The following is a 17,500-nucleotide window of genomic DNA, read 5'->3' as shown; positions in this document are numbered from 1 at the left end:
CACACACACACACACACACACACACACACACATACACACACACACACACACACACTTAGTCTAAAAGCTCTGGAAGAGCCAGTGAAAACCAGACTCAACAACACTAATTATATGTTGACGTTATTTAACTCTCTCGTAAGCGGAAGGAAGCCACAGAGAGCAGGTTTTGAAGCTCCGGATTAGCCGCCATGGAGATTTAGCCATGACAAGCGCGGTCCGTTTCCTCTCTATATGCCAGGCGAGCCGCAGAGACAGGAAGCAGAATTATATCTTAACAAGCAACAACCTGTCTGCGTGTCTTCTGCCCACCTACAGGATGTTCACATCCAAACACAGCCTCCTCTGCATTAGTGAAGTGTGTATTATTCTATTTCAGTTCTTTTCTCTCTCTCTCTCTCTGTCGGCCTAGGAGAGAGCAAGCGCCTTGCTCAACAGGCCTTTCTCTATGAGAAAGAGAGCTAGTACACCGCCTTGAGGAAGTCTATCGCCAATCTTTGGTCATCGACACTATGATGGTCGTACAGGGTGTACCACACACATCATGAAGGTTGTCGTCTTGGTGTACAGAGAAAACAGACACACACACCCACACCCACACACACACACACACTGTATAATAGTATTGATCGGAGGGCGGATGAGAAAAACACACACACCCGAAAAGCTCCCATTTCCAATCAGGTGTGCTTCCTGAGTGCACAGAAGCGGTGTGATATGAAGGAAGGATGTGTGTGTTTACGTATGTATCTCGGCGTGCGAATTCCGCTCAATATTTTTTCCGAGGCGCGTCGTCTGTCATGGTGCCACAGTACCCAACAACGCACAAAAGTGTGTCGTAAAAAAAAAAAAAGAAGATACAGGAACCCACAGCACATGAAAAACGAGTGTCTAAAGGAATGAACGGCCCTGACAACCTCGTGAAGCGTGTAATTTGTCATAAAATACAATACTGATATCATAAATGCGCGGACGTGGGCTTGAAAGAGAATAAAAACAGACTCGTAAAAAAAATGGACCCTGGGATCTCAATAATCCATCACAAACGGATCAAAACAAAAAGTCAATCAGAGAAAAAAAACAAAGCCAGACGATAGCATGCAACCCGTCGTCAATGGAAACAGCCGCCTCGCCGCCGTCACGGTAACCCCTCGTTCAGGGCGACAGACTGTGTGTGTGTGTATGTGTGTGTGTGTGTGTGTGTGTGTGTGTGTGTGTGTGTGTGTGTGTGAGCCACAAACCGCCCGCTTGGAGCAGTACGGCAGACAGGGAGGGAGGAGGGGGGGGGGGGTAAAAACTGCTTGTAATTCAATCGGACCAATGAGCATACACAGAATTTTCATAATTCTATCGCCGTGGTGATACGGCTGGCTGGCGGCCGAGGCTGTTTGCCCGAGCACAGGTTGCCCGTTTGAGTGACATATGGATCCAGCCAACCAGAGAGATATTTGGCGCGGTAAGCAGCCTGAACAGACATGACAGGCATACAGAGGAGCGTATTAGCATTAGCACGCTATCGTGGCTAACGCCCCTGCCACGGATCACAGAGCTACAGTCACAGAGGAAGAGAGGGGGGGGGGGGGGGGGAGAGATGTGAGGGAGAGAGGAGAGGAGAGGAGGGGGAGACACAAGGAGAGGTAAAGGTAGAGAAAATGGGAAGGGAGGGGAGGGGGAGACACAGGTAGAGAGGGAGGGGAGAAAGGAGACAGAGAGAGAGGAGGAGAGTGGAGGACAGAGAGGGGGAGACAGTTCTGAGACATCATGAGGCCATAAAGAGAAAGAGGAACACAAAGATGGAGCCAAACATGACACTGTGGACACAGCATAAATTACTCCACCCTCTATTTCACACACACACACACACACACACACACACACACACACACACACACACACACACGCACACACACACAAACACACACAGACAGCTGACACCTCTGAACATTTACATTAGCCAAGCCTCTCACGAAGGCTTATCAGTAAAGGTTATCAGTACACCTACAATGAAACACCATTGACTTTCTCTCTGTCGTCTCTACCTCTACCTGTGCGTACTGAGTCAAACCCTCATATCGGGCCCGGTCCGCAAAGGTTATCACAGTGTACTTTAGACCAACACCTCCGATCAGCCGCCAAACACCATTTCAGGTGGGAGGCGAGGGGGGGGGGCGATAGCATCGAGCGTCTGTCCCAGAGGAAGTGCTATAGGCTAGTGATACGATGCTACGATCGCTTTGTTATTCCCCTTTAATTTCCCCCACGTACGCGCGTACGGCGGCGGCGGCAGCCCGACCCTTTAATGAGATGCGAGGCGATCAACCATCGGTGCTCATGATTAAACATCGGGGAGTGGAGATTACATCGCCGCCGCTCCCAAGGTGACTAACCCCGGTCCGCCTCCTTTCATCCACCGCTCCCTCTCTCTCTCTCTCTCCCTCTCTCTTCCACTCACCGCACGAGCCAACCACTTGACACCTAAAGAAGGAGCTGCCCTTGGAGAGAGGAGGGGGGGGTGGGGGTGGCAGGGGGGTGCATAGACAGAAAGGCTATGCTCATGACTGACTAATGTACGAAGAAATGACCCAGTTTAAAAAATACTAAAAAACAAGTGTCCTTATAACTATCCTACCGGTGTCGTCGTCAACGCATTAACAACGCCGTTAACACTTTAATTACAACGTATTCAGACAGTCACATACAGTATCACATAGCATGTCAATCCTAATCACACGGAAAAATCAACTGGGCGCGTCGATAACTAATATCGGTCTCGATCTGCGGGGACACGTAACAAATCTAAAGACGGGGGTGGGGGGGGAGGCTCGCCATTGACTTCGCGCAGACGCCGCATCGCCATCTCCGTCTGACAAGTCGGACCCAGACAGAGTGGGAGAGTTAATAGTATTCCATTGATTGCAGTGAATTGGACAGTGAGTGGCTGTTGTATTCTTTCACTGACTCTCTCGACGAGACAGAGCGAGAGAGAGAGAGAAAGAAAGAAAGAGAGAATAACTGGTGTTCGTGTACGAGACGCTGCTGCTGCTCTCTGCTCTGCTCTGAACCCCCTCTCTCTCTTCCCCCTCTATCTATCTCTCTCTCTCTCTCTCTTTCAGTAGCGCCGCTTCAATCGATGGTTCAAATACCCAGGCGGTTGAGCTCGGCTATTGTGTCGTTTTATTGCTAACTGGCTGTGCGGCGCTGGCTATGTTGTTACAGGGAGAGGGAGCTGTAATGGAGATGTCTGAGGAGAGAGGGGGAGTGAGAGAGAGAGAGACAGAGAGAGAGAGAGAAGAAGAGAGAGAGAGAGCGAGAGAGAGGTTAATGCGCTCTGTAATGTGTGTGTGAGCACCGTTTTGCGAGGCTCTGGGCCTGTGCCACCGATTCAAATGTTTTCCCCTACTAAACTCCTGACCCCACTCTGAGGCCAAGAGAGAGAGAGGGAGGGAGGGAGGGGTGGGGAGTAGAGAGAGAATAGAAAAGCCAATCTGATTCATGTGCAGTGAAATGGTCTGACTCCCTCCTTGGTCGACCCTGCATAAGCCTGCGCCTGTGGGGAGGAGGAATTTACCCTGTGATCCTCCACTCAGCTTTCCTAGTCTCTTTATAGACCATGGAGAGAGAGAGAGGGAAAGAGAGAGAGGGAGAGAAAGAGAGAGAGAGGGAGAGACGGAGAGAGAGAGAGAGAGAGAGAGAGAGAGAGAGAGCCTGATAGCCAGCAAAAGGATTATAGCCCCTCACCTCTCTTGAACCCCTCACCCCCCAACACACACACACACACAACAATTCATTACCATTCTGTTTAACCTTTCCATAAACCACATCTTCAGTTATGTCACTGCAGGTTGAGCTTGCTGCTTATCGAGGAATAAATCCAAGGAGCACTTAGTAAAAAAAAACAGAACAAAAACTAAACAGAAGAAGAATGCCTTTCCAATTCAATAACGGCAGAATGCCTTTCCATCGTCCATCCATTTAATCTTCGGTTCAATTCAATCATCTTCAATCACACACACACACACACACACACACACACACACACACACACACACACACACACACACTCACATGGCGCTCTGACAAGCTCTAACGTGTGTGGGAGCCGTGTCAATTACACTCCAATGACGCTGGGAATGCTCACCGCACATGGGACGTTAAAACGAGGCACCTTATCATTAGCGGTTGACATGAGGACACAAGATTATACCTCCGACTGCCATACGACACATCCTACCCTGCTCCATTAGCCACACTAAAAGATGACGATGTGAAATAAAGCTGTAATGATGTTAAACGGCGTCGTGACATGTAAACTTTCATCGGGCGGACACAGGAGTACGCGTGCAGAATGGACCGTCCAAGACGAACGCGTGTTTGTAAATGTTGTTGAATCCGATAAACGTACACTCACCACTTTAGTGGTGTAACACTTTATTACGAACACTCTACTGATACTGGGTAGGGGCCTCCCTTTGCTCTCAAAAGAGCTTCAATTCTTCGTGGCATTGATTCCCCAAGAGGTTGGAAACATTCGTTTGAGATTCTGGTCCATGATGACATGGTTGCGGCACGCAAATTCCTGCAGACCTTCTAGGTGGGGATTCCATTTTAAAATAGTGTTCTCTCCCTTCATCTCCTCTCACTTCCTCCCTTTCGTGGATCTGACCAGGCTGGATAGGTAGAAGCAATAATGGCAGAAGTTACCTGGCGTTCTTGGGGGGGAGGGGGGCGGGTATCAAGAGAGTAGCAGTGAAAGTGGGAAAATCAAAGCTCTGCAAATGAAATACAAACATAGAAATGATGAGGCATTCCTGACCTGTATAAATCTGTCTCTAATCTATCTCTAATCTGGCTTGGAAATGAAGATGAATTTCAGGAGGACCAATTAGAGAAGAGACTAATCCGTCTAACTCCACAAAGACATCATTCGCTTCATCCCCCCGCTCCTCTCTCCCTCTCTCTCTCTTTCCTTCCCACTCTGTTTCTGTTTCTCTCTCTTTCCTCCCTCCCTCCCTCCCTCCCTCGTTTCCTCCACTGGCTCAAAGCAAAATGGCAGTTATATTAAGTCTATCCTGCTGTTTGATGGCTTTCAGCACAAATAAAAGCAGTTGAAAATGGCTATGGCTGTTTTGGGGAGAAATGAGGCATCAAAGTCAATGGCTATTATGACAGAAAGTAAAAACGTAGCCCCATTATGGTCCATTAGTGAGTGCCATTGAAGTCCATCTAAAGCCAAGCATACAGAAGGGAGAAACATGGATTCTCCATCTCCCATACTTTCAATTCAGCCATTTAGAAATAACTTGTATGTGGCCTGGGGCGGTTCAGCACTGCGGCTAACAGTGCACACATGTATCTGCATGGGTTTGAATCCGGCCTAAGCTCTGCTGACATACCTTCTCCTCCTTACTTTCCTGTCCTTCTCTACTGTCTCTGTCCAATAAAAAAGACAAATATAAGAGTGGTTCTGCTCCACTCAGAAACTATACTATACCAATATGGATGGGATAATATACCCAATTACGAAGCCGTCAATAAATGGATTAAGATTGCATCATACTAGATGTTTTATTTTTTCAGTGACGTAAGACTACTGATTAAGTCTTGGCTTGGGAGTCTAGGAGTAACAGGCTTGACTGGCTAGGCTTCGATGATGACAACCATCTCAGCAAAACTGAAACCGCTTCCTCCGAAACCGCCAATCTCCAACGTAACCCCTTTTTTCCCCAAACAAATACAGGGCCATTCAAGTGAAAGACAAACTAAAACTCGATACGACCAACTCTGGTTTTAAAGGCAAAAACAATGAGTTGTCTCTGTGAGGGATGAGGTGTGAGGATGGTTTTATCTGGAGCTAATGGACGCGCGGGGCTCTGCCTCGACACGCCTGATTGGCCAGAGCCTATGGAACAGAGGGGTAATAAAAGTTACAAACGAGCCCATGCTATTAGAGGCATTGACGTCGCGCAGGGTTCTCGCTAATTAATTGATCCCGAAACTTCATCTATTCTGCAGCGGGAGGAACCGTAATTAATCAGCCACCGTATCCTTGTCCTCTTTTTCCTCTCCTTCCCCTCTTTTTTCTCTCTCTCTCTCTTTCACTCTCTCCCTGTCTTAATGTCTTGTTTTAATTGTCCTTCGGAAAGCTAGGCCTCAGGTCCAATGGAAGTGGAATGGTGGGGGTGGGGGGGGGGGTTGTCTGGATTTGAGGATCGGGATGGGGGGGGGGCGACTTTGAAGACAGAGCCTTTCGACATTTCAAAAAGGCTTTGAATGGATCCCTGCTGAACCCCCCTGGCCCTCTCTATGTCCCTCTCTCTCTGTCTCTTCTTCTTTGGCAGTGGTGGTGATTTATCTGGCCCTCTCCGCCATCCGTCAGGCTGACCAGCCTTCAGTGCATTAACCCCACAGACAGGCGTCCTGGCTCCTAAGTGATTCCACCAGCTCCGAGTGCTCCTCACCATCCAGACGGAAACGCCGGCTCAATCAATGCCATAAATTAGCCGTCTAATTCCCAGCAGTCGATACCAGTTTGGATCCCAAGCTGCTTTTATGGTATGAGGGAAGAGGGAGAACGTCATACTTCAAGGTTAAACGTACCGCCTCGGAGAAGGGTGAGAGCTTCGCTGGAGCTTTCTTTGAGTGAGCGTCAAAGTACCGCCGGAAAAGAAAGGGGAAAGAAAGGGAAAGAGGGAAGAATCTAAAGGACAGAGGTCTTTCAGACCGATGTTGGACACAGCAGATATATTTTCACTCCAGTTTAAACGGTTGGATTCTATTAACTTGGCCGGGTGGCCAAGAAACAAGCGGGAAGCTACCAGTAATGGTTTCTACTAGCCTTGTTGACACATTTTCCCCCTCTTTCATTTCACAGGCAATCTTTTTTTCTCTCTCCCTCTCTCCCTCTCTCCCTCTCCCCCATCCCCCTCCCTCCTCCCTTTCACATCAAACACTAATGTTTCCTTCAAATTCCTTTTCCTCTCCGTCTGCCAACTTTGACATCACAGGAAATTACAGTTGGAATTGGCAGCCTTTTTACTTTCAAGTTCATTCCACTTCCAAACAAATGCCGTCCTCTGTTCTGTCATCGTCAGACGTGGGTCTCTTCCTCTGGCTCCCTGAGATCTGTTTGTTCTACCTCCTGTGGACGCAGTCTCTGTCGCGTCACTGACACACACACACACACACACACACACACACACATACACACACACACACACACGCATACACACACGCATACACACACACACACACACACACACACAAACACACACGCACTCAGACACACACACATGCACATACAGACACACACAGACGCACACATACACACCCACACACGCACACACACATGCCACTTACTAGACGTAAAGGAACGCTTCTCCACTTTTGCTTGAGGGCGGAGGCTTTTTCTGGGAGATAAAAAGCCGCCTGCCTCCTGTGGCTGTATGAAGGGAGGGTGGGGGAGGGATGTTCCTCCTAAGTGGCTCATTGCTGGTGAGGAGGACTGGGGCAGGCCTCTGTGTGGTGTGTGTGTGTGTGTGTGTGTGCGTGTGTGTGTGTGTGTGTGTGTGTGTGTGTGGATGTGTGTGTGTGTGTGTGTGTGTGTGTGTGTGTGTGTGTGTGTGCGTGTGTGTGTGTGTGTGCGTGTGGATATGTGTGTGTGTGAGTGTGTGTGTGTGTGTGTGTGTGTGTGTGTGTGTGTGCATGTGCGTGTGCGTATGTGTGTGTGTGTGTGTGTGTGTGTGTGTGTGTGTGTGTTTGCGTGTGTGTGTGTGTGTGTGTGTGTGTGTGTGTGAGTAATGCCCCTACCTGGAGCAGCCCCAGTCCCCCCCCAGTCCCCCCCCAGTCCCTCGCTCCGGTGCTCAAGGCTGTCATCAGTGGGGCGGGCAGGGCAGCGCCCCCCCCTCTGGGAGAGGAACAGACCTGGGGAAAAGCTCATCCACGGGCCTGTCACTGACTCTGACAGCAGCCATGCCTCTCTCCACACACACACACGCATACACACCACACACACACACACACACACACACCGCAAGCATGCACCCACGCACGAACACACACCACACACACACACACACCGCAAGCACGCTAGCATGTATGCACGCACTCACACACCCACCCACTCACTGACACACACACACACACACACACACTCACACCCACACCCACACACACACAGGAGGCAGTAAAAACCTCCGCTGCCATCCTGTCAGTGGGAACTGAGAGATAACAGGGAGGCTTTGAGGTGTCTGTGTCTCTACTGTAGGTAAACCCTGGACCAGCCAAACAAGCCACCTCTGTAATGGAGACAGAGGGAGGCCATTGATAGCCACTTGTCCTGAATGATCGCTGTAACAATGAGGTTGGCGGTCGTGTCGATGGCCTGACGCCGCTGCAGACTCCATTTTTCATTCGCGAGTAGCGACGGTGGACCGACTCTAGCCACCCTCTCACACCCTCTGACTCACTGGCTGTACAGTACAGGGTGTGTGTGGACACACACTATCTCCATCACCATGTCCCTGTTCTGTCAGGTACGCTGATTGTTCCAAACCTACTGGAGGAAATGTGTCAAAACCGGACCTCACTAGACTCTAGACGGGTCGATGTGTCGTGTGGTTCTGTCATGGCGGTCTATGTGACGACGCCGCACCACATGACATCACACCATACACACACGCACACGCACACACTCACACACACTCACACGCACACACACACACACACACACAAACACGCATATACACACACACACACACACACAAACACGCATATACACACACACACACACAGACGCACACAGACAAGCATATACGCACACATAGACACACATATGCACACACACAGACACACCCGTATCCCACACACACACACACACACACACATACACACACACACACACACACACACACACACACCCCAGGCCCAACCTACACTCCAGTCCAGAAGTATACACACCATCACAACAGATGTCACCCTGAGACGCTAGGTAATCACGCGCGCCTCCAACGTACGCCTCCTCCTCCTTCGACGTCACGTTGCCTGGCAACGGCCCAGCAGTGAGCCTGTCTGCGCCACGCGGAGCCCCCGCGCCCGGGAGCACAATGCATCATGGGGGATCGTCAAGAGACTTGTCACGCTGTATATCACCCACACACACTGTATATAAGCACCCGGCTCCAGCTAGAATCACTACACAACGGTTCACCAAGATTGTGTGTGTGTGCATGTGTGTGTGTGTGTGTCTGTGTCTGTGTCTGTGTCTGTGTCTGTGTGTCTGTGTGTCTGTGTGTCTGTGTGTCTGTGTGTCTGTGTGTCTGTGTGTCTGTTTCTGTGTCTGTCTGTGTGTGTGTGTGTGTGTGTGTGTGTGTGTGTGTGTGTCTCTGTGTGTGTGTGTGTGTCTCTGTGTGTGTGTGTGTGTATCTGTGTGTGAGTGTGTCTCTGTGTGTGTGTGTGTGTCTCTGTGTGTGTCTGTGTCTCTGTCTGTGTGTGTGTGTGTGTGTGTGTGTGTGTGTCTGTGTGTGTGTGTCTCTGTCTCTGTGTGGGTGTGTCTGTGTGTGTGTGTGTCTCTGTCTCTGTGTGGGTGTGTCTGTGTGTGTGTGTGTGTGTGTGTGTGTGTGTGTGTCTCTGTCTGTGTGGGTGTGGGTGGGTTTGCTTTGCATCTAATCCACCGTAATCCAATGTGGTGAAGCCTTAGTCTCTCTCTGTGAGGCTCATTACGTCACACGATGCATCTAGAGCATCCAGACTCCTACCAACCGCTCCTCCTCGGCTCTGTCGTTCTAAACTCATTACTTTCAGTTACTTGTATTTCACACAAGTACACTCTGGTTCCGCTTTAATGTCAGCGCCAGATAATTATAACTTTAGAACTTGAGTCCCTCGGCATGGCCAGGGATAACCACTAATTTTATTCCACTAATTATTTTCACGCGGCGGCTCGGCGATGGCTAGCCCCACGGTCGTACTCCCCATGTAATACGCTTGCTTTTCGAAAGACCAAATACGACTGGAATTTATTGTGTTTGTCTGTGTGTGTGTGTGTGTGTGTGTGTGTGTGTGTGTGTGTGCATGCATGTACTGTATGTTTTACTTCTAAATCCCTCTCTCCTCTTGGCTGGGTCTCTGAAGCCCAATGTGAGAGGCGTTCTGATGTCATCAGAGAGAGCCAGAAGCGGTGTGCTGTACAAGTCTCTTGATGCCCCCCCCCCCCCCCCCCCCGCCCGTCTGCCGCTCACACTCAGCCCTCGCCTCTGTGGTTATGCAAGGCCCTGGGGTCCAGCTCTAATCAGGAAAACAATGAGACTAATATAGCAACCAGCTAATATTGAACATGAGAATTGGAGAGTAAATAATGGAAATGCTCTAAACGAGACACAAAGGCCCGCTTCTCTACTGCTTTGTTAGCTCACTGGATTACTGTGTACAGAAACATGTGTGTGTGTGTGTGTGTGTGTGTGTGTGTGTGTGTGTAGGGAATGTGTTTATGTGTGCGTGTGTGTGTGTGCCTACGTGCAATGTGTCTGTGTGGGGGTGTGTGTGTGTGTGTCTACGTGCATGTCTCTGGGTGTGTGTGTGTGTGTACATACTACTTTCATCAGAGAGAAGACAGTCCATCTGCCTTGTCTGTGTGTCTCTCCGTCCGTTTGCCTGTCCATCTGCCTGTCCCCCCGTCGCCCCCCTCATCCCTGGCCTGGACCATGTGTGCTAGAAAGCCCTGGCAGGACCCGTTCAGCCGGAGACCGACACGCCTGGCTAAATATAGCAGAGCAACAGAGGACCAGGAATAGACCGGCCCGCTCTGGTGGCAGAGACAGACGTTTCCATCAGAACCACGTTTACTGAAACTGTCCTCGTCTCCATACGGACGCAGCGCTCGCTGCACAAAACGCACACACACACACTCACGCACACGCATGCACACATGTGCACACACACACTCGCAGGTGTACACTCACTGACACAAGCACACACAAGCATACACACGCACATAAGCACGCACATACATACACACACACACACACACACACACACACAAACACACACACACACACACCCGCGAGTGTACACTCACAGGAACAAGCGCACGCATGCTCACACACACTCCAAATAATATTTACTTTAGACTTCATAAAACAGACCAAAAACTGCATGGTTTTTGAAGACTGAGCCATCCTTTCTCTGGTGGGAGGGTGTTTAGAGAAGGGTGGGGGGGGGGGGGCATCAAGAGACTTGTACAGCTCCACACCGCTTCTGGCTCTCTCTGATGACATCAGAACGGGGCAGCTGTGGCGCAGGAGGTAGAGCTGCCGTCTAATGATCGCAAGGTTGGCAGATCGGTGGTTCGATCCCCGGCTGGCCACATGTCGAAGTGTCCTTGGGCAAGACACTGAACCCCAGTGAGCGGGCCGGCGCCTTGCATGGTAGCTTGCCGCCATTGGTGTGTGAATGTGTGTGTGAATGGGTGAATGAGAGGCCGTTGTAAAGCGCTTTGGATAAAGGCGCTATATAAGTGCACTCCATTTACCGTCCATTACCATTTACCACATACATCAACCCAACCCAGCCCACTAGGAGTGTATGGGGAGGACTAGTGATGAACGGTCGTCAGGAGCTCAGTGTGATCCTCTGTGGGTCAGTTGGTAGAGCTTGGCGCTAACAACGCTTAGGTTGTGGGTACGACTCCCGCAGGGACCATACATACCATGTATGCCCACACTGCAATGGAAGTCGCTTTGGATAAAGGTGATAAACAGTGTTATATTCTGATATTATTCTATTAGTATTATTAACACCAGTGACGCTTCCAGGTGCCAAGGCTCCTGCGGCCGTCTGGCAATTTGGACTAAGATGTGAAATGAACCACAGCAGCCCGCTGAGAGAGGAGCTCCTGCTGGTCCAAACCAGGAACACAGATCCCATCGCAATATCCTTTACGACGTCTCTGAGAATTCTACAGGCCAGGAGGTGGCCCTTCAATCATGTCGACGCACGGACACACACTCACACACAAACACACAAGCACGTGACCTTGTGCACAAACACATACACAAGCGCATGGACTCGCGCGCGAACACACACTTACACCTGACACGATACTCTCACAGAGAAAAGACTGTCACTGTTGCGATACACACACACACACACACACACACATTTGCTGTCAAGCATTGCGAAGAAACAATAGTACAGTAGCAAGGTTGGTTGACACATTGTACTGTGGCTTACGTACCTGCTGTTGAGGGTACTGCATCCCGCCCATGCCAACTTGACCCCTCCCCTGCATCCCCATTGGGTATCGGTGTGGAGCAGGCGATCCGTATGGCTGGCTAGGGTAAGGCCCGCCCTGCTGCTGCTGCTGCTGCTGCTGTTGCTGTTGCTGGGAGTAAGGGTTGTTGGCCATCCCATAGAGCTGGGAACGCTTCATCGCCATGAAGTCCATAGAGGCGACCTGTAGTCATAGACAGACACACGGAGAGAGGGGACGTCAGTGAACTACAGGTACGGAGGCCCAGACAGTCCCCAAACATCCATTCAACAACTCAATGACACAATGACACACTGAACCAAAGGTGAAGGAAAGCTACCAGAAACCCTTTCATTCCTTTTAAAGGCTTTTTTTTGGGGGGGGTGAGTCGGGGAGAAAAATTGCAGGATGTCAGACTAATGTTAATCCATCACTTCGTACCGTGTATGTGGCGGCAGTGGCAGATTATGTGGAGTGTGATGTCTCCTCTCTGCTCTCTCTCTCTCTCTGCTGTGCTGGATCAGAGTTGATTTATGACACTTTGTTCCTACTGTCTGTCTCCAGACAGACACTGTCAGAGCTCCTGCTCTGCTCCTCTCCTCCTCTCTGTGTCTCTCTCCCTCAAGAATATCTCTCTCCCTTTCTCTCTCTCTCTCTCTGTATCTCTCTCCCTCTACAATAGCTCTCTCTCTCTCTATGTCTCTCTCCCTCAACAATCTCTCTCTCTCTCTCTCTGTGTCTCTCTCCCTCAACAATAGCTCTCTCTCTCTCTAACTCTCTCCCTCCCCATCTCCCTCTCTCTGTCTCTCTCCCTCAACAATCTCTCTCTCTCTCTCTAACTCTCTCTCCCTCAACAATCTCTCTCTCTCTCTCTCTCTGTGTCTCTCTCCCTCAACAATAGCTCTCTCTCCATCTCCCTCTCTCTCTTTCTCCCTCTCTCTCTCTCTCTCTCTATGTCTCTCTCCCTCAACAATCTCTCTCTCTCTCTCTGTCTCTCTCCCTCAACAATAGCTCTCTCTCTCCATCTCTCTCTCTCTCTCTCTCTCTCTCTCTGTGTCTCTCTCCCTCAACAATAGCTCTCTCTCGCTCCATCTCCCTCTCTCTCTCTCCATCTCCCTCTCTCTCTCTCTCTCTCTCTCTCTCTCTCTGTCTCTATCTCCTGCAACAATACCTCCACATCCCTATTCAATAATGCTTCGCCGGGGGAGAAGCGGCTGCTAGTGACACTTCATGCTGCGGCCTTAATATCCAGGATTAATGTACAGCAGACATGTCACAACAACAAATATCCCGCTGCATCATTCGGTTACGGGGGGGGAAAGTTGTGGAAACTGGCCGGTTTATTTCAGTAACCTTTATGAAATATGTGCAATGTGTCATAGATGTGACATGAGAAACGGAAAAACAAAAGGCATCAATGTCTGGGCCGCAGGAAGTGAGTGATGGCGCTTCCTGTAGCTATTTCGGTCTGTCAGAGGTGGTGGCTCAGGTGCTGCTGGCAGGTTGTGCATCAAAGGGATTTGGGGATCCCACGCTGTCTTGAGTGTGTGAGTGTGTGTGTGTGTGTGTGTGTGTGTGTGTGTGTGTGTGTATGCCTGTGTATGGCTGCATATGTGTGTGTGTGTGTGTGTGTGTGTCCTCATCCCCCAATTAAACAGGATTTGCCGTGTTTCCCCTGTGGCGTTATGTTCCTCTCTACTTTAATTGGACGACTCAGCGACCCCTCACTCTGCTCTGCCAATCACCGTACTCACCGACCACAAACACTCCCTCACCACACACACTGACCACAGAGACCATACACAAGCAATTATATTTCACTAGTATGGTTGTTGACGTTGTAACGAACAAGTAGCGTCATGTGGAAGTAAAAAGATAACTATGTTGTCAACGTTAAAATATGAGGTTGTAAATACCCATGTCGTTTATAGTGTAGATTAAAGTCACACACATTGGAATGGTCATATAAATATGTGGTAACCATAAAGGTGAGCACATTTATTGTTAGCAGTGACAGACCTGCAGTACCAGTGTTTAGCAGTGACAGACCTACAGTACCAGTGTTTAGCAGTGACAGACCTACAGTACCAGTGTTTAGCAGTGACAGGCCTGCAGTACCAGTGTTTAGCAGTGACAGGCCTGCAGTACCAGTGTTTAGCAGTGACAGGCCTACAGTACCAGTGTTTAGCAGTGACAGGCCTACAGTACCAGTGTTAAGCAGTGACAGGCCTACAGTACCAGTGTTTAGCAGTGACAGGCCTACAGTACCAGTGTTTAGCAGTGACAGAGCTACAGTACCAGTGTTTAGCAGTGACAGGCCTACAGTACCAGTGTTAAGCAGTGACAGGCCTACAATACCAGTGTTTTTTACAGAATGTCATTAGCCGTGACCTCCTTAAACACTTGAAAACCAAAACACAGCGTGCCAGTGTTTTCTCCCTCCAGCAGTCTGCTTCAGCACACACACGCACACGCACACGCACACGCATACACACACACACACACACTTCCATTAATTAGAGTGGAAAAAGGTGCCAAATCCTCAGATCCAGGGCAGTGTGCCAGCGATATGGGGCACAGTTCAGGTTGTGCCCCCTCCTGCCCCCCCATACCCTCACCCCCCCCCACCCCTCCACCATTCCCTCTCAAGAGAATCCCCCTGTGTCCAAAACGCTGAGTGCGAGGCGAGCAAATCCCCCTCATGTTGCTGCCAAGTTGACTGAACTAACCCGCAACACTCAGAGAGAGGGCCAGACGCAGAACCAATACTGTCAATGGCCATTTAATACCAGAGACAATTAACCCACAGAACCTCCCATTACTATCCTTCACAGCACGGGGCCTTGTGTACCAACCCGACACTGTACAGCACACACAGGGACCAGGGAGAGAGAGCTCTGTTCAGGATTGGGAAAATTGCTTCTAATCCAGTCCTATAAAGTCACACTCCTAATCCAGTCCTATAAAGTCTCACTTCTAATCCAGTCCTATAAAGTCACACTCCTCCCCATCCATGAAGTATCAATCCGAAACACATGCCTATGTTCCGATGTCGTCCGACCTGTTAAGTTCCACACTAAATGAGATTTCTGCCCACTGCAACCTATTTCTAGAGCTGTGTCTGAGAGATCTACCACAAGACCACAATTCTTGACAAATTGAAATAGAAAATAAAATGTTCCACGGAGAAGCGGCTGGGAAAAAATGAAACGAAAAAAAAGAAAAAGATATGAATAATAGGAACTGAATCAAGTTGTGCCATGAGGGACAGCAGATAAAAGGAGTCGGAAGGAATTGACTGAAATTGTTTTATTTGTTCCAAATGCATTTTTCCGCTTTGTTCATCTGGGCATGTCATTCAATTGGGAAGTTAGAGACAATACTAATTCAGTGCTAAATTTTAAATTCAATTTATAAACTCCCTTGCAGATTCTCCAACCCTCGTGAGCATATTGCAAAACAAAGCTATTAAGAAAGGAACACCAGCAAATTTACGATGGAGTGAAACCTGTTAAATTGCTTTTCAGACTTCTATTGACTGCCATGTTACGACTTCAAAGCGCTTTTACTCTCCTCACTTTAATGTGCAAAGTTGTTAATCAGCAAAGACAAAACACTTGCCAAAAAGAATGTGATTCATGGAGTCATAAAACAACAAGAATTTAGACATCAAAATCAAATGAACATAAAACTATATTAGGGACGGTTATTATTGTAATTTTATTGTAAATTATCTCATTTTCGATGTGGGAAGATAAAACCTTAGATTTATCGACCATTTTAGCTGCGTGTCTTACACGTGGGGTGTGTGTTGTACAGTCATGTGAAAAAATTTGGGCACCCCATGAAATATTTTGTTCTTTTTTAAGACATATGGACATATCAATGTTTGTTCTTCTTTCAAACAATAGCTATAGATAAAGGTGATGTCATTGAACCAAAAACAATGAACATGTAACTTTGTTATCATTTATTTAACAAAAAGTTAACACAGATCCCAATTCCCAATAGGACGGCCTGGTCTGGCCATGTTGGCAGTTGTTTTAAATGTTCTTCACTTGTCAATTATTTTCCAGACAGTAGAATGGCTGATTTCAAATTGTTTGGAGATCCCTACCCAGACTCATACGCATCTACAACCTTCTTTCTGAAGGCCTCAGAAAGCTCTTTTGATCTCGTCATGGTGATACCACTCATTTCAACAATCAAGAGCAAACCAAACTTAATATCTGAGGTTTAAATAAGACAGGTCACCTGATGTGGTGCGCTTGATTCTAATTTTAGGCATTTTAAGTAGTAACAAATGTAGAGGTGTCCTAACTTTCTCCTCACAAGAAAACTGCATTTCTATTAATTATATTTTAGAATTTTTATTTTTTATTTGTTTACTTATATTACCTCCATCTCTCAATATTGTTCAAATTAAGATCAAATATATATATATATATATATATATATATGAAGATCCATATATTTAAATGAAAAAGACAGGTTTCAGGGGTGTCCTATCTTTTTCACATGACCGCATGTGTTTACAGACACACACACACACACACACACACACACACACACACACACACACACACACACACACACACAGATATGCACACGCACACACAGCTCCAGTCCCAGTGACCATCGTCTTCCTGTCCTTCACACAAAATGACCAAATCACCACCTGCCTCACACACACACACACCATCATTACACTTTATTGACTATCCTTCGTCACACACACAGCAGACCAGCAGCCACGGCTGTCCACCTCTGTGTTCATCCTGCCTCCTCCCAGGCTGCCTGCTCCCAGGCTGCCTGCTCCCAGGCTGGGTCTGGGACAGGGCTGGACAGGGGAGGCTGGTCAGAGAGTCAGAGGAAGCAGAGGGGAGGAGCAGTTTGATAGGACTGAATCCCGAGGGACAGACCCAGTTAGCAGGAATGCTAATGTGGCCTCCCCTGATTGCTAGGCTAGACACTAGCAGTTGAGGCTAGCCATCTGAGGAGAGTGCCTCTGTGGGTATGGCTGCTCCTGTACACATAGTCACAGCAGCTTTGGTCCAGGGGGATATTGGAGACCAGTGGCCAGAGGTGTTCATAGGATATGATGTTTGTTATCAAGCTGAGCATCGCATCTGCACAAGTTACAGACAGTCTACTTGCACTTATTGTATTTACAGGTTCTGGTGGGCATACTATACTGTGTATACATATATGACACACACATATGGCACATATGACTCACACAGACACACACACACACAC

The 17,500-nt window shown here is 48.6% G+C and overlaps 1 protein-coding gene across 1 annotated transcript in view; it reads right to left on the bottom strand.

The window, feature by feature from the left end:
• The window catches only part of LOC308150380 (AT-rich interactive domain-containing protein 1B-like), a gene marked incomplete at both ends in the record, with an annotated part of 130,674 nt that overhangs the window by 91,130 nt on the left and 22,044 nt on the right, over positions 1-17,500 (bottom strand). Inside the window, 2 exons of the mRNA XM_080523220.1 lie at positions 12,227-12,445; positions 16,980-17,095. Coding sequence (XP_080379346.1) covers positions 12,227-12,445; positions 16,980-17,095 — 335 coding nt within the window. The remainder of the gene's footprint in view (positions 1-12,226; positions 12,446-16,979; positions 17,096-17,500) is intronic.

Source organism: Nansenia antarctica, assembly GCF_963989245.1.
Source record: "Nansenia antarctica genome assembly, chromosome: 1".
NCBI lineage: Eukaryota > Metazoa > Chordata > Actinopteri > Argentiniformes > Microstomatidae > Nansenia > Nansenia antarctica.
Note: the sequence above shows the minus strand (reverse complement) of the source record. Positions and strands in the feature narration are given on the sequence as shown.